At 54.0% G+C, this 24,953-nt stretch overlaps 2 protein-coding genes across 4 annotated transcripts in view; both read right to left on the bottom strand.

Moving 5' to 3' along the window:
* Positions 1 to 1,297: 1,297 nt before the first annotated feature.
* The window catches only part of HOXC4 (homeobox C4), a 37,354-nt gene continuing 13,698 nt past the window's right edge, over positions 1,298 to 24,953 (bottom strand). The window contains exons 1-4 of one of the 3 annotated variants that reach the window (XM_045588044.1): positions 9,742 to 9,858; positions 4,094 to 4,210; positions 3,004 to 3,451; positions 1,298 to 2,488 (exon numbers count right to left, since the gene is read on the bottom strand). In XM_045588044.1, coding sequence (XP_045444000.1) covers positions 2,133 to 2,488; positions 3,004 to 3,445 — 798 coding nt within the window. In that variant the 5' untranslated portion in view covers positions 3,446 to 3,451; positions 4,094 to 4,210; positions 9,742 to 9,858 and the 3' untranslated portion in view covers positions 1,298 to 2,132. Of the gene's footprint in view, positions 2,489 to 3,003; positions 9,684 to 9,741; positions 9,859 to 24,953 lie in introns of those variants that run through there. The other 2 variants (XM_045588046.1, XM_045588045.1) reach the window with 2 other exon arrangements.
* HOXC5 (homeobox C5) lies at positions 10,537 to 24,465 on the bottom strand. The gene is made up of 2 exons (XM_036455613.2): positions 22,608 to 24,465; positions 10,537 to 21,949 (listed from the first exon to the last, which is right to left on the bottom strand). The coding sequence occupies exons 1-2, from the start codon at positions 23,059 to 23,061 to the stop codon at positions 21,735 to 21,737; spliced, it is 669 nt and encodes a 222-aa protein (XP_036311506.1). The 5' UTR covers positions 23,062 to 24,465; the 3' UTR covers positions 10,537 to 21,734.

Raw genomic sequence — 24,953 nt, 5'->3', positions numbered from 1 at the left:
CACACACACACACACACACACACATACACACACACACACACGCACACGCACACACGCACCCCCACTCCAAGAACCAGCCAGCCAGCAAGTGGTACGAGAGGAAATAAAGCCAGAGCATGCCAAACAGATCCTCACAACTTGGTCCCCCTGCTGCCTTTCACTCCAGGATTTGGGGAGAGAGGGAATGCGTATCCCTGGCTCCTCTACGCACCCAGATCTCCCCTCCTTCTCTTTTCTACTTCTGATAATGCTTCATCCTAAAATTTGGATAAATTGCCTGAGAAACTCACCAGCTGCCTCCCCCACATCCTAACAAACAAGCAAAAATGTGAGCAGGTCTTGCTTAGAGCTTGATCAACCAGAATTATTCGGGGACCTTTGGCTTCAATCAACTATTCAGGTAATCCAGACCAGTTTTCTTATTTTGCTTCTTTTTAGTTTTTAGCCCCAAGGAAATAAGTTTAAAACAAATCTTTTTTTTTTTTTTTTTTTTTTTTTTGCAGAGCCAGAGAGCCTTCCCTTAGCCTTGCCGGGACCTGCTGAAACAGGGTGGTCCCTGCCTCTCTCTGTATCTTTTCTCAACACCTGGCAGGTCCATGATAAAAGTTAGGGGGGGAGAAATAAGAGTTCTTCACTCTCTCCAGGCATCAGGCTTTGAGGCCTACCCATGCAAGGGGCCTCCCAGGCCTCTGGCCTCCACTTCACCCTTCTTTCCAAGTCTAAACAAACAGAGAAGCCATCCTGACAGGTCACTTTGCTGCCTCAGAATCACCAGCTCAAAATCTTTCTTCTTTTAAGGAGATCATACATGTAGAAGGGGCATCTTTCTTAATGCCTCATCTCCCCCCACACACACCCCAAAAAAGTCCTAAAAGATCAAAGATTTTTTCCCTCCTACCTAAACTTGCCTTCTCATCTGAAATTAGGCAGGCCTGCTCAGCATAGAGAAAGGAGAAGGGAGGAGAGGGGAAATAAAAAAAAAAGAAAGCTCTGTGCCTAACTATAGGAAAGTGAGACCCCCACACCCAGCTCCCCTGTAAGTACCCCCAGAGAGTCTGACCCCTGCAGAGTCAGAGGGAAGGGACAGGAGAAATCAGCCCTAACCTTCCACATGCCCTCTTCAGAGTGTCCCCTGTCCCACCCCCCTCACTGGTTCTTTTAAGGATATTGCAAAACTAGAGTTGAGAGTTAAGGTTTGTGTGTTTGCTCAGAGTAAACTTAGGTAACTATAGAGAAGGGGGGATGTTACCAGACCAGAAAGAGGAGGGGGATAAAAAGAAACCATCAGACATTGACGTAAAACTAATTCACATCCACTGGTTTATTATTGATCACGGGGCATTTCACATCGACACTAAAATTCTTTATTGCAAGTTTTACAATAATCAAGTAAATTCAGTCCAAAAACACAATAACCATGATGGGGGGTGAGGTGGGGAGATTCTACCTATAGACTGCCTGCCTCTCTGAACTGAAAGTTCATTTTTATTTTCTTTTGGCTCCTCAAACTGAACAGCTCTGAGAGGCTCTCCAGATGCAGTTAGCTTTGTCTGCTGTCTTCCCCCACCTCCTCCCAGCCTCCCCCCACAACAATAATACAAAAGAACTTCATAGCTTTGTTCTCCTTAAAATGACTTCCCTCTCCCTAACCTCCCCTGGTGCATTTTCAATGCAAAAGGCCTAAGGAAAGAGGGGGAGAGCGGGAGGAGGAGGAGAAGGATGAGAATTAGCTTTAAAAATCTCTTTCATTTTTTTTTCTTTTCCTCATTTCCCCTGAAACTCACCCAGACCAGACCAGCACACCTTGCACGATATATAATTTTTGCAGTTTTCTTTTCTTAAAAAATAAATAACCCCCCCAACATGGCCTTAAGAAAAAGAAAAACAACCCAGCAGGTACCATGCTAAGACAACATCACATGCTTTAAGGGTCCTTAACAGACGAAGGGAGAGAAGGGCTAGGGGGCTTGTCTGTTTATCTGTTTCTGTCTGTTTGGAACTGACAAGGGATGAGGTGGGAGGAAGAGAGAAAAGAACCAAAATATATATATATTAAATTCTATAAATAAGAGTCAATCTGTGTGTGAGGGGAGGCGGGGGGTGCGGGGCGGGGGCAGGGTGCGGGTTATGTTTTATAACCTGGTGATGTCCTCTGCCCGCTGCTGCTCCTGCGGCGTGGCGCCCTGGGAGTGGTCCTCAGAAGTGCCCGGGGTGGCCGCCGAGAGGGTGCTGGGCGCCGCGCCGGCCGGGGGCGCGGACCTGACTTTGGTGTTGGGGAGTCGGTGGTCCTTCTTCCATTTCATGCGGCGGTTCTGGAACCAGATTTTGATCTGCCTCTCAGAGAGGCACAGCGAGTGGGCGATCTCGATCCTCCTCCTCCGGGTCAGGTAGCGATTGTAATGAAACTCTTTCTCTAATTCCAGGACTTGCTGCCGGGTGTAGGCTGTCCTCGAGCGCTTGGGTTCCCCTCCGTTATAATTGGGGTTCACTGAGGGGGGCGAGGGGGGGATGGGAAAAGCAAACAGTGGGGTTCAGAGGCAGCAGCTCCCTGCCCCCACCCTCACCCCCGACCTCAGCTCTGTGGATCCGGGAGGAGGGGGTGGTGGGGAATCAGGTCATCAAGCTAAATGGCTTACAGAGAAGTTGGAGGAAGCTGGAGACTTTGTAGTGTAATAAGAGGGGGAATCCTCATTGTAACGACACTGAATTATTTATGCGCCCTTAGAAAGCGAGCATAGTTTTCACACATACATAACAGATCGTAGCACATGGCTCGGACTGCCCAGAGTAGCTAAGCCATAAAATTTATGGGGGATGTAATTACCCATTCTCGCTCGTAAATCCAGTTCAATTGTGCTAACCCAGAGTAGCTCCTGGAGAGAGAGAGAGGGGGGAAGGAGAGAAAGGAGGACGGGGGCCGGAGAGAGGGGGCCGGGGAGGGTGGGGAGCGCCGGGGAAGAGGGGAGGGAGGGAGGGGGGAGAGCAAAAAGCAAAGTTGCCTACCCGTGCTAACGTGGATTTTTTTCATCCATGGGTACACTATGGGCTGCTTGCTGGCGGTGCTGGAGGGATGGTCGGGGGCTGGCTGGCTGCAGGCTGGCGGGGCTGGGGACGGGGAGGCGGAGGCGCCCGAGAGAGGCGCCGGCTCGCAGAGCGGCTGTGCCTTCTCGGGGAGGTGGTGGCCGGCCGGGCCAGGCCCGTGGCCTCGCGCGCTGCCCGGGCCCTGGAGGCTGGTGCAGCTGTACTGGCGCTCGGGGTAGCTGGGGCGCGGAGGCGGCGGTGGGTACAGCTCCTGGTGGTGATGCTGCTGGAATCCCGATTCCCTGGTCCGGCCGTAATATTCCGGACTGTGCTCAGGGATGTAGCTATTTTGCGAATATTCTTCGCATGGAGGAAATTTCGGATCGATGTAGTTAGAGTCCATCAAATACGAGCTCATGATCATTAATTTCTGGAGTGGAAAATAATTTTTCTCGCTTTGTCGTTTTTCTGCTCCATAAAGCCCTCCTACTAGCTAGCGACCCTGTAAAGTTACTTTCACCATGTGACTCCGCCGGCCAATCACACGGAGCAACCCAGTCCCCGGATAAGGAACCGAATCGCTTTATTCAAAATGTATCCAATTTTTTTGTGTGTGTGGTGGTGGTGGTGCTGCTGCTGGGGTGGTGGTGGTGGTGGTGATGGGGGGTTGGCTGGCAGAGGCTGGGGTGTCTCGGTGCGCACCCCACAGGCTGACAGCCCTCCCCTGTAAGAGGAGGGGAAGCCCCCAGCGATCCTCCCCAGCCTGGGCATGGAGGGGCTGGGGGAGGCTGTGACTCGGCCCCCTCCTGGAGTCTCCCCTAGAGCTTTCCAAGGGCCCCTTGGGCCTCGGCTCCTGGGCTCTTCCAAAGGCTTCCATTCCTGGTGATCCTGTCTGTCCGTGGAGGTCACCAGGCAGCGCCCCTCTTTTGCAGGAAGAGGAAGTTGAATGAGGGCTGGAGTGGAGGTTGGATGGGGAGGAGCCCGGGCTGAGCCCAGGGGAGGCTGAAGAGCCCGGGGTGCCCCCCATTCAAGCGTGCCAGAGCCCAGCCCCCTCCCGTGTGTACACACTCACCCGACCCTCTGGCCCAGGGGCCGGCGAGGCAGGCTCCCAGCTGGACCTGGCAGGTAGAGGCAGTGGGATGCAAATGATTCTGACGTCATTTCTGGAGGTCTGGGGGGTTGAGCCCCGCTGAAGAGAGACAGGAAGTGGTTGGCAAAAGCAGTGTTCAGAAGCCTTGCCCTCCCGAGCACCCACTGAGCCTCCCTGCCCCAGCCCAGGACCCTGGGACCTCTCCCACTGCCAGTCCCACTCCCCCTGCGGCTGGGCCTGCAGCTCCCTGACCCCCGCCTCCAGGCTGCTTCCTGGAGCCGGGCAGGGAGCAGCGGGACCTGCCAGGAGCAGCGCCCGCCTGGGCTGTGCCCGCCAAGGCCCTGGGCGCTCTTCCTTCTCCGTCCCCACAGAGGGCAGACCTCGCTGAGCGGGAGGCAGGCCTGCGTGGAGAGAGCTTGCTCCGGGCCAGGGATTGTATCCATGTAACACATGTGTTTACATGTAAACACACATTCCCAGAGGCCATATCCAGGCTGCCTTCCAAAAGCTGAGGGGTTGAGCTCACCAAGGGGGAGGCTGGGTACACCTAAGGGGGGGGGGTGTCTCCAGCCCTCAGGAACACCTTTGTGCCCGGGGTGGCAGGGCCACGGGGGGGGGGGGAAGGGGAGGGGCAAGAAGGGTTGCTTTTCACCGCCCCCCCCCCCAGATAGGGATGGCCGTGTCATGCCACCAATTCCAATGAACTGATCCCATAACACAGAGTTGGGGGGGGGGGGGCGGCAGAAGGGAGAGCCCAGGGAGGGAGCCTGGTCCCCTTGTTGTACTTGATAACAATTATAGTTTAAAATCATAGCTTGCCGGGGCCCGGCTATATTTTACTTGATAACAATAAAAGTGACACATAAAGTTAACTGTTTATGTTTTATTTATTAGACTAAATCTGCCAGCGGTGGTAGGAGCGCTCGCCTCGGCGCTACAGCTTTTATAGGGCTGTAAAACGTCATAAATCAGTCTCGCGGAATCGCCCGCACTCTTTGTGTCGGCGGCGGCGGCGCAGGGCTGGCGGCCGCTGGCTGCCTGCTCCCTCCTTTCCACGAAAAGTCGTAATGTGATTTTTCCCCCTCTGATTTTATTATTATGATCGCCGCCGTGATTAGCCAATCTACCTTTAATTCGCCGCCCTGCGCTGCCTCCTCCCAGCCCAGCCTGGTTGACACTTGAATAAGTACCTTTTAAAACGGCATAACAACTATTTGAGGGTTTAATTAGAACATCTGCAATTAAGGGAATGAGGAGGGGAAGAGGAAAAAAAAAAAATAAAGCCCTTGTGAGAGGAAGGCGGAAGGCGGGAAATTCTCAGCCTGTCTCTCACCATCTCTGGGAGGCCAGAGAGGGTCCCCACTTCCAAATTAGGGCTCACCCTAAGGCACGGGTCACACCGGGCCACAGCTGACGTCCAAAGGCTGATCCTCCTTCCTGCCTCCCACCCTCAACCCAGGTGCCTGGGGAGCGGGTCCCTGGATACACCCTCCCAAGTAGATGATGCTCTGCCCCCTGCCATCAGGTGGGTGAGGGAACAGAAATTCCTGGGGGTGTGCCATCTCTTGGAGGAGATTCCCAAATGTCCACAGACCCCCCACTCCTGTGCGGGACCCTCTGAGTGTGAGGACTGGCTGGTTTGGTTGGAAGAGGAACGTGAGACTTTGAGGAGGGGAAGGTTGATAGTGGTGTGGAGTGAGTGAGGGTTTTATTTTTTTGTAATTATTGGCGGTGGGGTGAGAGCAAGAAGAGGGGCAAAAGGAAACCAAAGCTGAATGCTGACCTGCAGGAAAGTCTGAACCGCTGCCCCCAGGGGAGAGCCAAAGCGCTGGGGAGTCTCAGGTGGGGGGTAGGGGCGCTAAAGGCACTGAAAGCCTCCTAGCCCCACCCCAACCTCCCTTCCAGGCCAGCTCCTGGGTCAGGCTGCCCCACCCCAATCCGGCCCAGATACCTTCTCCCCACCTGACCTGTGAGGTCTTGGCCTGGCTCCCCTTCCCCCAGCCCTCACACTCAGCTTCTGCCAGCTCTGCCTCCACCTCAGTCCTCACCTCTTCTGTCTCCTTACCCTCTCGGGCTTGTTAGGGGGTCTTTCCCAAGGCACTGTCCACCCCACATCCTACCAACCTGCTCCCCAGGATTCTGAGCTCCTGCAGGTGGCCAGAGGGAGTGGGAGAAGGAAACCACTTCAGGCCAGTATGTGTAAGTAGACACAGAGAGTTCAGATGCCTCCAACTAAATGTCAAATCTGTCTTTGGTTATTACAGCTAACAAATATATATATATATACACTACTAATGTTTATTAATATATTAAATACATCCTTATGCAGCCACAGATATATGTGTGGTTCTCATTGCAGGCTTGCACAGCTAATTCAACATGCACATTCATAAAGAGAAATCTGGGCGATTCCCCCAAATATGCCCACATTTATCTATATCACTTACCAAAAACAAAACAAAACAAAACAAAAAACACCTCTCTTCTGGCTTCTATAGCTTAATAGCAAGGAAGTTGCCTATCTCACGAGGAAAATAGCAAGCCAGACTGCACCACACACATACATACAAACATTTTCACTTGTTAGCAGTGCGGAAATCAAACCCTGCACTTAGCACTGGCTTAATTGGGGGTGTATGGGGGAGGGGCGGAGAGGGGGAAGAGGGGGGCACTACAGCAGTGGCTCTCCTCACTGACGCCTGCCTAGTCTCTGTCCTGCCTCCTTTTGTGCATTACCCTCCCGCATCCGGCCTTGCCAACCCAAGGATCTCTCTACTCTCCCACTGGCTCTGCCCTCCACCTCTCTCTGACCCAATTTTATTTTTTATTTTTTTTTCTGACTACCTTTTGCCAGCTTCTAAACACTCTCCGAATACCCCCCGACCCTATATCCTTTCTAAATCTCGATCTGGTTTCTCTTTTGGAAACATGTTTCAGTACAAAGCGCTTCCCTTCTGACACCGCTGAAGAAAAATATGTGTCCATTGTGTGCGAGGCCTTATTGTGCCCGGATTACCATACTGACCGTTGGATAACCCATATTCCTCCCCTCCCCAGTAACGCGCTGCCGGCTGAGAGACCTCAGCGGCTCCACAGATTCTGTGCTGCATTAAAATCCGCCTCTTAGACTCCCTGAATTTTCCTAGGGAGAAGAATAAATGTGAGGACCATGTAGGATTTGGAAAGCAAAGAGAAGGAAAATGAGAGTCATTCCTTTCACAGAAGTGCAGGGTTTTGCTTTTAGTGTATGTATGTGGGTTTTTTGTTGTTGTTATTTTAGAGATTGAAAACGGCAACCTATCTCTTTCTTCTTCCTGAAATAAATTGGCTTTTAGATAGTATGCAATCAGATCATTCATTTTATTTTTATTTTTTCCTCAAACTACCTCAAAACCCCAAACTAAAGCAAGACTCCCATCCCATTTCCCCCTGTGTATGTATGAATGTACATATGTGTGTTTTGTCCCTTTCTAATGCCAGCAGGCAGGGCTAATGTATGCAAAAGAATATGCAAATGCTTAATTGATTTTTTCTTAAATCTCTTGTCAGTAAAAGTAATGAATTGGTCTAAAATGATTTTAATAACCTGGACGTGTCACCAGAAAATACTCAACCTTTTTTTTTCTCTCTCTCTCTCTCCTGGAATCGCTTATAGTCTTGGAGGGGGAAAAAGCAATCATGGAATGTTAATTTGCCCCCCTTTAAAATATTAAAGATAAATTTCCCTTGTTTGTTCCTAGACCATAGGCAAGGTCCTCTCATGGATTTCCTCCTCCTTGCCTTGCCTTCCTTGGAATTCAATTTTCCTCAAATCTCGTTTAAAGTGGCTTTTTAAAAAGTGGCCGCATTTTAATATTGGTTAGACAGAGTGACCTGCATTTCACCTCGGGTGTTTGACTTGTTCCAATAGGTCACTGCCATGGGGTTATTGATGGGGAAACTCCATTGAAATTTGTCTCTTCGCAAATGGCCTTTAGATCTTCCAGTGAGTTCAATAACTAGTTATAATGTGGAAGGGGAAAAATGAAGGCCCTGGGCTAACGAATTTGATGTTTCATTTTTATGCTGGAGAAATTGTTAGTTAGGAGAGGCTGGGTTCCCCACCCCCTTCTTTGCTCATCCTGGCCTCACTGACCCCCACTCCCGGCCAAGGCTGCTGGATTATAACCCCTTTAAAAACTTGGCCTGGGATATCCCTTTTCCCTAGATGTAAGCTTTAATTCTTATTATTATGAATATTGTTGTTGTCCAAATTCTGAGGAAGGGCGCAGGAAGCTTGCGCGCCTGGGGATTTGTGACCCGAGCTTTGCTATTTAGTGGGGGAAGGACTTTTATTTTTAAAGGAGTTTAAATGCAGTTTTGAAAGATTCAGGAGTGAAGCTGGCTTTAGGGTCTTTTAGGGAAGGCTCCTGGCCTGGTGCTCTCAGAATGAAGGTGATGCTGGGAAGCTGCGATCCCTTACGGGGGTGGATGAGGGCGTCTGCCCTCATCTGTTTGTGGCCTCTGAGCTGCCAGAGACCCCATGGGGTCAGGCGCCCAGGACCAAAGAAGGCGGAAACTGCAAAGTTTAAGGATAGACAGAGAACTCCATGGAGCAAGCAAGGGAACCCCGGGTCTCCTCCAGGGTCAGAGATGGAATTCATGGGGACTTGGTCTGGTGACTGTCTGCGGAACTTCGTAAAAAAGACACCCCACAAAGCCCAGCACCCAAAGACAGTGCGTTTTAGTGAACTGACCGAGAGCAGAGGACGATGATGGGAGGCGTGGAGATTTTATAAGGTTCCCTTTTTGCTGGAATCCTCAAGGAGTGGGAGAGGAAAGGGGGAGAGAGGAAGGTCTTTATTTTATTCTCCCCATCATCACCAAGTTGGGGAACCCTTGACTTCTCTCTAGAGAAGCCTCTGCGAGAAAGGATTGCTTAGAAATCATCTCTCCAGGCTGACCCAGCCATACCAGAGGTTACCATTATTAACCTCAATAATAACAAGAGCATCATTCCCTCACAAATCAGCTGCCTGGGTGCCTCCTGTCCTGCTTCCTTCTCTTTTCCTGCCGGAAGGGGTCCAGTTTGCTCAGCCCCAAGTTTCCCCTTTAAGGCTGCTGGGTTATAACCCCTTTAAAACTTGGACTGGGATGCCCCTTTCTCCCTTGATGTAAGCTTTAATTCTTCTTATTATGAATATTAATAATATTCCACCCGCTTCCTACCCCCTTCTGAGCCTGGGTTCCATAGATGGGAGTCATCCTAAAGGCAAGCACTGATTTTTGGGTTGGGGGAATCGAGGCCAATATGTCAGTACCTGAAACCAGGGTGGCACTTCCCTCTCTCCCCTCAAGCACCTCGGTGCCACCTGTGCTCTCGGACCAACTTTCCTAGGCAGCGCCATGGCACCCCTGGGGTGGGGAGCAGCCCTGAACCGGAATCTCATAAAAATGGGCGAGTCCCAGAAGGGGCCCTGGGCTCTCAGGACCGCGCTGCCCAGCCGGGCAGGGATAGCAGCGATCTGTCCTCCGCTGGCCTGCGAGTCCCTTCCCCCGGACGCTCGCCCTCCTCGGCCCGCACCTCGGTGGCTTCCTCCAAACCCCAGACCCCCAACCTCGGGCCTCGCCCGCTCCCCGTTTTTAATTACGTGATTGATTTTCGCTTTGGCTGCCTGGAGACGCCTCTGCCTCCGCCTGGTTTTAATCTCCCGGTTCCCTTTTTGTCTCTCCGAGCGCTCCCGCCGCGCGTAATTCTCCGGCTGCCCCGGGCCGCGGCCTCGCTCTTCACACCTACGAAATGGTCCCCCGGCCCGGGCCGCGCCACCCGCCCCCGGGGCTCCGAGGACGCGGGGCTGCCAGCCGCCCTCCGAGCTCTTCGCTCCTTTATTCTCTGCGGAGGCGCCGCTGAGCATCACCGCCGCCGGGGCCGGCTGCCCGCGGGCCTCCTCCTCGCCCCGAGAAGCGGGTGTCGGGGGTCAGCCCGGGACCCGCGGAGGCGCAGCGCCCGCTCCGGGCTCGGCGGGGAGCCCAGCCTGGTCCCCGGCCCCGAGACCGGCCCTGCGCCCTCGGCCCAGAGGCGCCCAGAGAAGCAAACAGGCCACAACCGTGCACCACCGCGCGCCCCGGCGGGACCCCGGGGCTGGGGCTCGGAGCCCCCCACCTGCCCTCGGCCGTCCAGGCTGAGGTCGCTCCCCAGCCCCGGACTCAGGCCCGTGGCGGCCGCCTCCGCACCGCCGTCCCGGAGCAGCCGCAGCCCCTGCATCCGAGGGGCGGAAGGTGAGGCCGAGGCAGGAGAGAGGGGAGAGATTTTAATTTCCGAGTAAAGGAGATGTGGGGTGGGGGGTGGAAGGGGAAGACTGGAAATAAAGAAAAGGAGCCCTGGCTCCCACCGCAGCCCTTCTCGCCTCCAAACACACACACACACACAAAACCAGCCCTCTCTGTCCTCCCCAAACCGCTGGTGTTCCGCTTAATGTCTCGTCTATTTACAACTAATAAACACCCCTCTGATGACTCTCCCACGGTCTGCTCATCCTTTGATCCCTTCCAAGAGGGCGAGATGACTTACTATTAGCAGTGTTTTATGATTACATTTCCCCCCTCGGGGAGCGGAGGGAGTTGGGAATGGCTTTCTCACTGGGGAAGAAGTTCAGGGAAACTTGAGTGGGTCGCAATCTTCTCCCTGCACCCCCTTTACCCCATCCCCACCTACAGCACCCCAACCTCTGGTCCCCCAACCTCCCTCCCCAGCAGCAATGTTGCTGGGTAAATAAGAGTCCGCCCGCCTGGCTATTAGGATTCTGGAGACGTTGGCATCTGTAGCAATCATTAGTCAAAGCCGCAGAAGCCAAAGGAGCCGAGGAGTTGGACAGAAAAAATCTTGGAAATGATATACAGGAGCCGCTGAGGCATCAATCCCGCCGATAAGAGTGCGGCTGCCCGGGAGCGAGGCGGCTGCTTAATTGGGCCCTGGGCACCCAGAACAATTGGGGATGAGGCACCTATGGGTTGGGCAGTGGCCTTGGCACCATTTGGGCACCCTACAAAAATAGCTAGGGGCTGGAACACCCTTTCCCCCAATGTCAAAGGCCCAGTGGGTGGAGTGGGGGGACTCCTGCCTCTGTCAGCTTCACCCTGGGAGCCAGGAGGGACCGGGCTGCGGGACTCTTCCCTTTCTCCAGCGCCCTGCTCCTTCCCGGCTCTCCGAGGAGCTGCTGCAGGTTGGGGGCCTGGGCTGGAACTGCAGGTCACAGGGCCAGTCTGGACAGAGGCTGTGGTCCCTCGAGTGGGTTTTCAGGGGACAGGTAATTCCGTGGGACTAGATGTGAAGGTAGCCTTGGAAATAGCAACAGAATCACTTGCTTTAATAAGCAAAATGTCCAAAAGGTATTGGTTCCCTATCCCACTCTTTATTGATCACAGAGATAGAGAGACAGCACATTTCAATCCTTCCAGACAGAGAGCTGTGCTCCTACATGTAGATGTGTACATTATGAAGCCATCTCTAAACATATGTTCTAATATTTAAGTTTCTGCAAAGACTACAAATATCTCCAAATATTCTGCTTCAATAAATAGCTGTTTTATGAGTTGGGACCTTTACATAAATCAAGATAAATTTTTCAAAATAGAGATTGAGCAACATATCTATAGTTCTTTCCAAGTGAGAGAAAAAAAAAAACCACACCAAATATTCATCTAGATGTTTAGAGAGAGAGAGAGCTGTACCAATACATCCTAGCATATACATCCAACACTATAGAAGGATTGGTAATGTGCACGCAGGAATTCGACAGAGGACTGTTATGTTCACTGTGGATCTATAAATCTAGAGATCTATAAATCTATATTTAAATGTGGAATAGAGAGCGATGTAAAACATACATCCTGTTATAGAGACATAGAACGGTCTATAAATACATTTTCACGTGTGCAGCTATAGGATTGTTCAGCTCCCTGTAAAGACACCTGGATTTTTTTTTTTTTTGAGTTTTTTTTTTGGAGTCCTAGGAATGAGGGCAATTCTCTAATGCTTGTGAGTTTGGGATGCCCGGGCCCAGAGTTCTCGGGAAATAAACAAGGGTTCACTAGAGCCTATGCGAGTGCTATGAGAGCCCAGGCACTCAGGTAATCTATGGCCTCATTCCCAGCGTGGAGACATTTCTCTGGCCGTGGCTAGGAGCCCTGATGGCTGGGCCTGAACACGTCCTGATTTACTGAGCCCAAACTGAGACGGAGGTAGAGGACTCTTTACTTCTTTTCCCTTCAGCTCCTTAGCTCCAGGCTCAGGGGAGACCCATGGGAAATTGTGGTGTCTTTAGGAGAGGAAGGGTCATTAACATTACAGAATGGAGCCATGCAGGTAAAATATGATTTTGTCTGCAGAGAACTGGGTTAGAGAGAAATAGGAAGGCTGTGAGCTTTCACACACACCCCTGCACCCATCTTAATTACATAAAACCAGGCTCCACAGCACTGCAGAATTTCCTCCATTCATATGGTGCTAGCTGGGGACTTCTGTATGCTTCACTCCCATCCCCTCTTCGTAAGTTCTCCCCTGAACACCTTGTTCCACCTTGTCAAGAAGGAGTTTGGGGCTTAGGCAAGGGGTCACAGGGAGAGCAGAGCCCCGAGGAGTCATGGTATCTACCACCAGGCTCAGAAGCTGATTGCTTGGATGTTGGTTCCTTTTTAGTTGAGGGGTTGGGGGAACAAGGTCTGTGTGGACAAAAGAAAATGAAAGGTCCCTCGGCTGCTTTTTAAATCTGGAATTTTGAGGAGGGGAATCTCCAATAAGCTCTTTTCTTATTGGAGGTGGAAATTTTTGGGAGCCATGGATTCCCTTTCAGTTTCCTTCTTTGGTTTACTGGGGAAAGGGAGGTATAGAGGGGCCCCGGGTGGGCTTGGGGAAGTGCAATCCAATCTTGCTGGCCAGATTGGGGGAGAGTGATTTACAAAGCAAAACTTCAGATGCTACTTCCTGAGAAGTCACCAGATCAAAACAGCTCCTCTAGGCTTTTATGACCCAGTCTCTACTCCCAACAGGAAAAGCACCCTCAATAAAACCCAGGCCCACGCCTTCACCCTCTATCCAGAGGAGGGGGAGAGACAAAATCTAAAATGAGACCTGACCCTTACTTACTTCACACACACACACACACACACACACACACACACACACACTGGGCTTTCTAGGTGACTTTTAAAAAAAGTATTTACTAGATTTTTTTCTACTGCAGGAGCAAAAAAATCAGCCATGAGAGATTTGGAATTTGAGCCTGGAGCAGAGAGTAAGGGTGATTTGATCAGATGAGGGTCTGGCTTCATAGTCCCTTATTATCTTCCAACTCTCCACAACCCACAGGCCAACAGAAGACTAACGGTCACCAAGAGCCTGGCTGCCACCATCTCTGGGGGCTGCTCCAGGGTTTGGTTTTCCAGAGAGGAAGAAGGAAGGAAACTGGACAGTTGCCCAGGGCTTGAGGGCAGAGGTGGGGAGGGCAGGACAAATGGTCTCCAGGCTGGGTGGGTGGGAAGAATGGGGCAGGGCAAGGACTTGGAAGTTGGCTCAAGACTGGTTTACTGTCTTCAGACCTGGCCAGATTGGGGGAGAGTGATTTACAAAGCAAAACCTCAGATGCCCTCTTTCATACCATCCTTGGGCACATGTATATACTTCTGTGTGTTCACTGAATATACTTCTGTATATACTTCCTCTTCATGTGTGGTGTTTGGGGCTAGGGACTGGGAGAAACAGGGATCTTTCTAGGGAAGACCTGGTTTTCTCTACCCCTCTGAGAGCTGTGGCGTGCACAGTACTGAAGGATCCGAGGGAACTGAGCCTACACATTCCATCGCGCCCATGCAGGGCTCCAGATGGTGGGAGAAACATCTCTGTACTTTTATCAGGTGTGAAGAAGTAGCCTCCACCTGCACTGGCTCCCCAGCATGCCCAGAGCCTCTCATTGTAGCTTCTAAGGCCTGGCCATCAGAGAATGAACAAGGTGCTGGATTACCTAGTGTAACTTCCCCAAGTCCCAAATCTTATCCCCTGGTCCCCCTACACAGTGATTTCTCCTGGGTGTTGCTGTTCCCTTTTGCCCTTTTAGTGAGCCTTAGGAATGGGAGAGGGAGATAAATTCCAGGGTTCTGCAGGACTCATGGGCCAAGAGATCTCTATCATCCCAGTTCAGCCTTCCAAATTCCTTTGGCTCCTGGGGCCCCATCAAAGCCCATTAAGGAGATATTATTAGAACAGACACACCATTCTGGGTTACCAGGACCCATTAAAGGGGGGTGTGATTTTCTTGGCCCTCTAGCAGCTTCATTTCTTCCTTATATTGAATCTCTAACTCAAAGACCACTAACTTGGGGTCCTGATTTCCCCCCTTTTCCACCTCAAAGGGCTCCAAGGTCTCCAGACCCACTGAGGAGGAGGCTCAGAGTGGTGCTTGTCTCCTCAGCAAAAGAAAATACAGAATTGAAACCCAGCCCAAAGCAACTACACACAGAGAGGGAGAGTCAAAGAGAAATAAAAAGTTTACATGGATATTAGGAGGGAATAAGCAATAAAATCTCTCTTCCCAGTGCCTGCTTAGACAACCAAGACCCCCTTGTCTTTCCCCAGCTTTATGGGATCTGGAAACTCTAGTGTGAGAAATCCACACTGGAGGTGAGGGTTGGTCTCAGGCAAGACTACCACACCATCTACCAGGGAAAAAGAATGTGTGTGCTTTCATTCCGAACCCATGAAAGAGTCAATGGAGCAGTATGATGAAGGTGATGTGGAGAGTGAGGGCTCAATAGTTTCCAGAAGAGCTGCCTTCCCTCTGGCTTCTCTTTCTAATCCTTCCCACCTGTGGCATCAGCCCTACCCAGAAGACAAACAAACAGGAGGGTGCTGACAAAGCCCAGCTCACACTGGGTTACCCCTCCTATCCTGCACCCCTGAGGCTCCTCAGAGGAGGGCTTAGAGTTCCCAGGGGCACAGCCCATCAGAACTCCCTCCCCTCGGTCAGCTCAAGAGGACCAGAGATCAGAAGAAGGGGAGAGGTGGAGAATTCAACCAGAAAAATTAACGCTGGAACAAAGTCCTGGAGAGGAGTGGGGCATGAGGAGTACCTGGTCTGCACTCATGAGGTGGCTGGGTCAGGGCCCAGCCCCAAATGTTTAGGGAACACACACTTCTGTCATACATGCACACTCTCTGTGTCATCAAATGCCCTCGCTCGGAAATAGTTTCTCCACCTATGGCTTGTTCTGACTGACTCATGTATACACAAACATTGAAATCCACACCTTCAGTGACTGTGTCCTTTGACCAGGACACAGGATCATCCTGTAGATAAAGCTAATGACTCCTGGAACATTTCCAGAAACACAAATCAAAAGAGGCCTCTTCTAATCATCACACCTGCCCCCAAGAAGATTGGAAGGAAATGATAACTTGTACGAGGTGAGTACATAGGGAATAACCATACTCAGAACTTGAATTCAGGGTTCGAGCTCATATCCACACCTGCTGCACAGCCTAATCTAGAGCCCACATCTATAAAACCTAGAGAATTGGGTAGGACCACACAGGCCAAGATGGGAGTAATCCAGAGGACACCCTCACAACTTCTGATCCCTGCACAATTGAGATTGACCTCCAGGTACAACTTCGTTAGAATAGACGCCAAGGGCTCTCCACAGCTGGTTCAGGGACAGAGGCTAGAATAGTCTCAGCAGTGTGCCCCACTCCCCACCTCAAATAGGGCTAACACAGGAGCTATAGGGAGAGGTGGGGAGGGAGGGAGTGGAGGTGGAGGTAGGGTGAGGCCAGACAAGAGACCCAAGTACTTTGGGCTGATTGGTTGGCAAGGGCCATGTGACCCTACTTAGAGCATTCCTGATTGGTTGCTTGACCCTTCTAGGGTTAAAGACCTAGGAACGAAATTCAAAGCTTTCCGGGTTGGCTGGGGCACCTGATTGCTGCCCCCCCACCCCCTTCTCCAGTGGACCCCTTCAATTCGAGCACGAAGTTGGGGGTGGGAAAACCAAGAACCTCATGCCCGGTTTGTATTAGTCCTACTTCCATTCATCCCCACTACAAAACAGCAAAAACAAAAAACAAACAAACAAAAAAACTGGCCCAGGTAAATTATTGGAGGGGAAGGACGGTCTATTATTATTGGGATAATAAGGAGGGACATTTTTGAGATTAAGAAACAGAAAACGGGACAAGGAAGTCATAGCCCCCTAAAAGACGCTGTATAACCCGAGTACACGGCCCCACACGGAGCCGAGGGAATGGAAGAGATTTGGCCAGGAGTCGGGGAGGCTGAGAGTCGGGCCAGGGTGCGTGTCTTTGCCCGGCTCAAATCTTGATTAAAGACCACGAGACTCGCTTCTTAAGGCCTTGAGAAGGCCGGATTGAGGGGAAGAATGATAGACCAAGGCAAACTCTCATCTCTCCACTGCCTGGATGGAAAGTTTTCAGAAACCCTCAAAAGCACAGACTGGTGGGGAGGGGGAGTGGAGGAGGGCCAGAAGTGAGGAAGGGAGAACCTGAGAGCTAACTTTTCAAATGGGCTGCTGAGGGGAATCCTCGGGGATCCGAATGCCCCCGACGCCCCCCAGGAAATAAAGAACTAGGGAGGAGGGTGGGGAGGCCGAGGCTAACCTAGAAACCAACCGAGGCGGCAGGGGAGGCATAGGATTTCCCCAGTCCCAGCGCCTGCGGTCCTCACACCAACCACCGACTGCCAGGGTGGGGGCTGGGCTCCAGCTCAGACACGCTGCATTTGGGTCTTGTCCCCCTTCACCGTTCCAGAGGCTGCCTGGGCTCCCTGTGGCTGCTTCATCCCTGCTTCTTCCTCAGTCTCTAGGGCAGTAGGGGGCAAGCTCGCAGCCTCCTCTCCCCGTTCCCCAAATGCACCTCTTCACAAAGCGGTGCCTAGACCCCCTCATTCTCCCAGGCAGTCCCCCACTATTCTGGAAAGGTGTAGACCTGGCTCGCCCCTCTTCCCTCTCCTCTTTCCCAAGTTGCCCTCCTTGGGGCCGCCTTCCCCCTGCTTCGGAATCCCTGGAGACTCCGGTGGGGCCCTTCCAGGAGCCCGAGTTCACGTGTTGCCGCTTCTCTGGCTCAGCTCCGGGTGACGCGGGGGTGGGGTACCACTCACAGGTGCGGGGACACGTGCTGCTCCTTCCTACAAACCCGAAGGGAGCCCAGCCTGAGACTGGGCCAGGGCGCCAGGCCCCATCCGCCAGAGCCCATCCCTCCTGAGGGCTGAGGCCTTGCTCGGCCAGCTCATAAAGACAGTTGCCTCCATTCCCCCACCCACTTATGCTCTGCTCATAGCAGTCACTTCTAGACCTTCCAGGCCCAGTTTCACGGATGGCAGGGGCTGGGGTGCCAGGAAAGACCCCAGCAGCTAGAGGGGGGGGGAGGCGTGAGACCACACTGGCCACAGACAGACTAGAACCCCAAACCCCCTGACGCTGAGACAGCTGCCCACCCAGGCTTACTGATGAAGGAGGGGGTGCGTGAGGAGCCCTGCGGTTCAGTTGGCCCCCCTTTAAGATGCTTCTGCCATTTCAGCTCAAAGCCCGTGGGTTCAAAAGCCCCGAAGCCCTCCTTCCCCAGCTGCCCACCCAGCCTGGACGCTGGGCCACTGGCCAAGGGCCACACTGGCCCTTCCCTGGACCAGACGCATTTTTGCGCCTGCACCTACAGTTCCCACACTCCTGCAAACACCCACCAAACACCCAGAGGTGGCTGGCCGCTGTCTTTCTTCCCCACTGAGGAGGGAGAGGGGGTCAGGGAGACCTGGCAGAGCTCTGAAGAGCCCAGGCCTCTCTTTACCCCAGTTGACTCCTCACTGGAGGGAACAAGGGCAGGGAGAAGAGGGCTAGTCTGGGGCGAAAGGCTCCCCATCCTCCTACCTCCCAGCGGCTTCTCTTCTCCTGGGAAGGCCCTCTTCCCTTCCCCTTAATGAGCAGGGACGGCCTTCTCTCACGAAGTGGGAAGATTAGGTAACCGGGAGAAAGGGTCAGCGAGAGAAAATTAACTTACAGCATTCGCCTGGGATTCATTTGCGAAGAAGTAACCTCTCTCACCATCATCCCCAGCGCCGTAATCCCCTCTAACTGCCAGGCCCTCTGTCCTAGCATTAAACCTACCAGCAGCTGCGTGGCTGGACAGTTAAGATTATATATGATGTAAATATATTGTGGGTTTGTCAGCTCTCCCTACACCATAAAACTTGGTTTAATGACATCACGTGGTCCCCCAAGAGCCACTCACGGGCTTGCCTTCGGGCCATTCACATAAATAACCTCCAAAAGTTTCAAACTCCTAAATTCACATAGAAGCCGTGGGTGTTTCTCTAATGCTCAGTTACACCAAAAAGACCTCGTGCTGCTCCTCTGCCCCACCCCCACACCCCCCCTTGTAGGGTGGGGAGGGGGGAGAGGGTGGATCCTTATTTATTTACTTACTTATTTCCATAAGGACCTGTCGCCTTCGAGGTCGTGTTGATATTTTTTTCCTCCTATTTTTTTCCTCCTCTCTCCTCTAATTGCTCAGAGTGGGCCGTATCCCCCTCTCCCCACTCCCCCGGGAAGGTAAGTCACGCTTCTTCCCCTTCTTTCTCGAGAATGACAGAGGGGGTGGGTTTCAGGGCAAAGGGAAGAGGCAGGCTCCATTGTCTCTGTTTGGGACCCAGGCGCCCCTCCTCGAACTACCCCAGAGCGAGTAAACCCTGGTCCGTGGAGATTGTTCCAGGGGGCTGGCCGGTGGGGGACCCACCTCAGACTGCAAAGCAGAAGCCTCTGTTTAGGGCGAAAAGCAAGGGCCTGGGCTGTCCCCACTCCCAGCGCAGGGCTGTGGCTGCTGATGCTGCTGAAGCAGAGGCCGGGGCCTGGGCGCAGACCTGCGGACTGTGACAGGAGGGGGCCCGGGCAGGCATGGCTGCACCTCCCCACGCCTGCCCAGCTCTTCCCGAGAAAGAGAGGCCCAGACCCTTCCTTCGGGGAGGAGGCAGTCCGTGCAAGCTGGGGCTGGAGCGCCTGCCCAGCGGGTCTGAGCAGCTTTGCCCCCACCCCTGGCAGAGCCTGTGGTTCTCCCCCTGAGGCGGTGCATCCCCTGAGGAGGGAGCCCGGGGTCTCGGCAGGCAGGGAGGCTGGGGCAGGTGAAGGCAGGGACAGGGCCTCTTCCTTAGTTAACGGTTACCCACTGGTAGCGTCAGTGCTTCTCCATGCTTCACTGCTCCCCCAATAGTTTTACTCAGCATGGAGGAAAAATTAAAGTAACTCCCTGACGAAAAATTACACATTTTATTTGAGAAAGTGAGGGAGGGAGGAGAGAGACAGAGAGAGAGAGAGAGAGAGAGAGAGAGAGAGAGAGAGAGAGAGAGAGAGCGCGAGCAGAAGGCAAGCTGGCGCTGGGCTGTCTGCTGTGTGCCGTGGCGGAGAGACACCTCTGGAGGCCTAGTGTGTCCTGAGTGAGTGCAGGGTGAAGAAGGGTGCAGCAATGGGTGCCCCTCAATAAACATTTGGTGGGACCTCCTACTTGCTGACATGGCCTGAGGAAAGGCTCTTGGGTCTTTTAAAAAAATGACAGGTGGCTTAGGCAATAGGATGCAGAGAAGTCAGTCCTTATAATAAATCCAAGGAGCATCAGCATTAATAATCATAAATATTCCCCTCACCCCTCCCCAGAGCCTCCCTGCTCCCTTTCCCTCTTGGCTGCTGGAGAAACCTTCTAGCCCAGCTCCTGAACCCCTCTCCTCCCCCCACACCACCACCCAGTGTGGGGGGCCTAGGCTTGGCTCCAGGAAATCACCCCATTGTGGGAGGCGGGAGAGGAAACGCAGTAAAGTTTTATGGACCCTTCCCACATTTGTTTCTCCTATAAAGTACTTCCTCCCCCTTCCCATCCCAAGAGTCTCAATCAGAGCAGAGCGTGGGCCTAAGCCAGTCGCAGGCACCACCTGAATTATCTGCCTTTCCCCCTTCTCTTTTGCCTAACCCCCCCCTACACAAAATCCCAGCCAGCAGAGATAAATGATGGCAAACAGATGAAACTCAGGCACTGGTCTACGCAGCTCCTTTCCAGTTAATTGTCCTGCATAGCCCTAGGCCCTAGAAGGTGGGGAGACAGTCTGAAGATCCCTGCCAGGCAGGGACACCCTGCTGACTGCCCTCCCTCCTCCCCCTCGGCCAGTTTCTGAGAGAGCTGACACACACCTCCTCCAACTTCCCCAGTACCCCTTTACCAAGCAGCACCCAATCTGGGGATCCTTCTGAGACCAAATGGGACCCTAGGCTCAGCCCTCTGTCTCTATGTCCACCTAGGCCCCCGGGGGACCCCTTAACCCCGGAGAGATCTTCAGGGGGCCGAGTGTGAGTACCACAGGGCCACCAGTCCCTGCAGATCCGTTCTGGCCTGCAGTGAGGGCCGCTGCCAGTCTAGAGGCCCCAGATCCACCCAGCCAAGGAGGGAAGGGGGTGCCTAAATGCCTTGGATGGCCACAGCATAGGACAGGCACCGGGTCCTCCCCTTCCCCTAGGCCCTTCTTGGGGCCAGGGGTCAGGACGGGAGCTCAGTTCACCTGCCTTGTCTCACGAGCCCAAGAAGCTCCTAAAAACTCCTTTAAAGGGGAGGTTTGAAGGCCGTGGGCCTCCCCCTGCACCTCACAGCCCATTTAGACATTTTTGCCCAATACGTGCCCCAAACAGAGAGGAGCCACTGCATGTTTTTAGTCCTGTTCTCTCTTTGTCTTTATTTAATATGACAAAATATAGTTTCAGGAAAGACCTGGAGTCAATAAATAGTCGTACGACAGCGATGGGGCAGGCGGGCACAGAAAGTCGCAGCAAGGATGCTAGCAGCCAGGAGCCTCTCGGACCGCTGCTGGGGTCCGTGGCAGGGAACCTCACTATTTGAGCTAGCTAGTGGTCTGAGGCTGGGGGCCTGAAGGCATGCAGAGGGCGCAGGCTGGAGAGGTTCCCGGGTTTGGGGTTGGGAGAAAGGTTTAGAGAGCAGAGGACAACCCAAGGAGCCCCAGGCAGACTTCCATCGGCTCCCCTTTTATGATGCAAATTATTTTTAAAAGAACAACTTGAGTGTAAGTCACTACCACGAGGCACCCCAAATCTGGCGCCAGGCTCCCCCAGGCACAACCACTCTCTCTCGCCAGATCGAAGCGGCCTGGCCAGCCTAAACCGGGAAACAAAGGAGAGAGCCAGGCTTGGAGGGTCGGGGCGCCCGGCCTGCAGCGACCACACGGCCCACCTTAGCTCTGGTGGGTCTGGCTGGGGCTGGGAGCCTTGAGAGGCGGCCCAGGCCGGTCGGTCGGGGCGCGCCAGCCTGGGCAGCCCAAGTAAAGCCCCTGGAACCCCACGGAGCTGGCCCGGGGCGCCCCAGGGCTGAGCAGAACTGAGGGGAATCAGCACAGCATGGCCAGCCCCGCGGGAACCGGGGGTAGGTGGAGACGGGGAAAGCCGGGGAGAGCGTTTTTGTCTTTGAGGCCTGGGAGCGGTCCCCCTGCCACCGCCCTGGCCCTAAAACAGAGAGAGGAAAACCGAGAAGGAAAGGCAAAGGCGAGGGGGGTGAAAGGAGCTCAGGGTGCGCCTGCCGGGCCTCCCCGCTCGCCTCCTAAAGAGCCTCTTTGCTTTTCATTTTGGAATCTTTCTTCCACTTCATCCTGCGGTTCTGGAACCAGATCTTGATCTGTCTCTCGTTGAGACACAAGTTGTTGGCGATCTCTATGCGCCTGCGGCGGGTGAGGTAGCGGTTAAAGTGGAATTCTTTTTCCAGTTCCAGAGTCTGGTAGCGCGTGTAGCTGGTTCGGGACCGCTTGCCGTCTGTCTCTGGAACATAAGCCCCCCCAAGCCAGGAAGGGGTGAATAGCGTGCAGCGCCTCAGCGTCCCCCCCGCGCCCCAGGCCCCGACCCGCGGCGGAGGCACCGGAGGCGAGGCAGGCCCGGCCCGGCCCCGGGAGAGGCGCCTCCGCCCCGGCAGGAAACTTTCCGCCGCCGCAGCCTTCACTCCGCGGCCAGAGGCGCTGAGGGCTGGGGGGAGAGGGAGACCCAGGCTCGGACCGAACCATAAGCACCCTCCAGATCCGAGCACCGGGGACCCCCCTCCCGCCCCTCCCAAGTCGCTGGCGTCCTCCGGAGCGGCGAGCGCGGGCCGAGCCGGCTCCGCGGGGGAGGAGGGAGCCGCGGGGGGATCCCCGCGCCCGAGCCCCGCGCGCCTCGCCCTTTAGGTCCCTCTATTTTTTTAACTCCCTCCCTCTCCCCCAAAAATTGAATATTGCCTTTTATACACGTTTTGTTCCTATGATCCAATTATGTCGTCGTAAATTTGGGCGCACACAGCCTCTAAGCCTTTTAGTGGACAGTTTTACGAGCCATTGATGCCTGGATCGTAAAATTTATGGCCGCGGGTTTTTTTTCTTTATTTGCCCCGCATGGCCTATAAAACCCAGGCGGACCCGAGCGCGCAAAATGAAGTCCTAAAGTTTACCGTGGCTCATGTGCAGTTTGGTCATCCACGGGTAAATCTGTGGCGGGGCCGGTGGCTGGCTCAGTCCGGCGGGCTGCCCTGTCTGCGCCTGCTCCTCTTTGATCTCCCCACTGCTCTTAGCTCGCTCCTCCGGCGCCGGGCGAGCCGCCTTCTGACTGTACATCCCGGGGTTCAGAGGAGCCGCTTCGTCTCTGCCCAGAGCGTGTCCCGGAGCGGCCGCGGCGCTGCAGGCGGGGCGGTCGGGGTGCGCCCGCGGGTTGGCAGCCATGTCTACCCCGTGGAGAGAGTTGGAAGGCGCAGGCGGTGGGAAAGTGATGCTTAAGTCCAATCCGCCGTAGCAGTACCTGGGTGCCTGCACCTCTGAGGCCGATCCATAGTTCCCACAAGTTTGCATGTTATAGGCAGGGATATTGGGGCTCTGCTTATAGAATGAATTGGCTACGTAGGAGCTCATGGCGGGGAGGGCCCAAAAAAAATTTCTGCACCCTTTTTGATGAAGGGTGATTTGTGACTCTTTGAAGTTGAGGGGGTTTTTGTTCTCCAAAGTGCACAATTTATAGGTGGAGATATCTCTTTCTTTATCCTATGCGCTCTTCCCAAATAAGGGAGCCTTAAATAGAGTCACGTGACTCCGGCGGCCACTCATAAATTTGGTTTGATGACCTCCGGGAGGTTAGTGATGGAAGCCGGCGAAACGCATCTTGATATGTTGGCAAAGCCTAACCAAAGGGGAGAGGGAATGAGGGAAACAGAGAGAAGGGGGAGGGAAAAAAAATGGTTCTTTTGAATTGGGGGTAGCCGGGACAACGAGCCCACAGCGACACCTGGTGCCCACTTGGAGAAATTGCAGCTTGGCGCGCCGGCTCGCCTTTTCAGACGGATGGATTTTCTACCCCGTAGAGGAGATGCTGGTTGTTGCTGCAACAAACCCCTGAAATGGCCTTTGAAATTGTATTTAATTTTTAAGGGAAGAGGAGCCCTCGTTTAGGATGCCCTGAGGTTTTTTTTTTTTGGGGGGGGGGGTTACTGATAGACCTGTCCTCTTCAACCCCAGGGCCTTCCAATCTTCAAAAATGGCTGAGGGAAGGGGACTTAAGTGGGGGAGGGGGCCTGCCCAGGTTGGATGTAGAGGGGGCTTATCTCAGGTTGGAGGTCCCTCTCCTTGGATGTCCTCAAGCACTGCTATTGCTGGGAAGTTGCTTGTCAGCATGGAAAAGTGAACCAAGCCTCTGGAGAGGTAGACAGGATGCCCAGGAGAAGTGATCCTGGGTGGGCAGAACTAGATGGGGGTGGGGTGGGGTCATGAGGCTGAGAGTACTGGGGACTCTGGGGTGAGCCTGAAGGTGAGGAGCCACAGTGGCTGAGTAGACCTCCTCACCATGCCAGCGACCCCAGAGTAGCAACAAGGTCATTTCCAACGTGTGTGTGTGTGTGTGTGTGTGTAACCAGACACAATGGCCTGGCAGACTGCTCTACATCCCTGTGTCTGACCCTCATGTGATACCTATGTCCGATATTTCGGATATAAAATAGACGTTGACTGAGGGCATGGAAAAGCAAGATTCCAGCCTCCACGGATATATGGGCAGGGCAGAGGACAAGACCTATTTAGTGCCCTATGGCGGACAGGCCTCTGGACCAGGGACTTACATCCAGGAGGTCCACGGGAGAGGCATTTCTGAGCTAGATGGGGGTGCAGGAAGAATCTGACTGGGGGTAGGAGAAGGGGGTGGGCAGAGCAGGCGCCTGGGCAGCCTTCAAGCCCACGGTCAGGGGCTGTACATCCCTTCGGCCCCTTTCCGACCCCCCTCCCCAAGCTCCAAGTCTTATTCTTTCCTGCCTGCCTCTCCCCAGGAAATCTCCGCCCCTGCCCCCCCCCCCCCCCCCCGCAGGCGGAGGCGCTGGCGGGGGCGCTGGCGGGGATCTGGAAGGTCTAGAAAACTCTGACGGGTTTTTTCCCCTCTGGGAGACCCCCTCACTACCTCACCCTCTGGGTCCGCTCGGGTTTCTCTGGCTGGGCTCAGGGAGAGAAGGCCGGAGCCCGGGAGAGGGCAAGGCCTAGCTGGCTCCTCACCCGCGGAGTGTGAGGGGGGAAGGAGGAGTGAGGAGCCAGACTGGGCTGGGGCTGTGAGGAGGAAGAAATCCTGTCCCAGCCACGTCAGGAGTCCCAGGGCAGGCGAGAGCTCCGTTTCCAGGCTTTCTTTTTCGAGATGTCCTTGAATCGCTCAGTCCCGGCGCAGGGCTCCGGTCCCGCGGTCTTCCTTTCCCCTCCTCTCTCCGCCTCCGCCACGTTTCGCAACTGTCTGTCGGCCAGGCGCCGACAGGGGGCTGCTCGCAGGGCGCCCC

This window comes from Pipistrellus kuhlii, unplaced genomic scaffold (genome assembly GCF_014108245.1).
Source record: "Pipistrellus kuhlii isolate mPipKuh1 unplaced genomic scaffold, mPipKuh1.p scaffold_m20_p_3, whole genome shotgun sequence".
NCBI lineage: Eukaryota > Metazoa > Chordata > Mammalia > Chiroptera > Vespertilionidae > Pipistrellus > Pipistrellus kuhlii.
The sequence above is the reverse complement of the archived record's forward strand: the minus strand, read 5'-3'. Positions and strand labels throughout refer to the sequence as shown.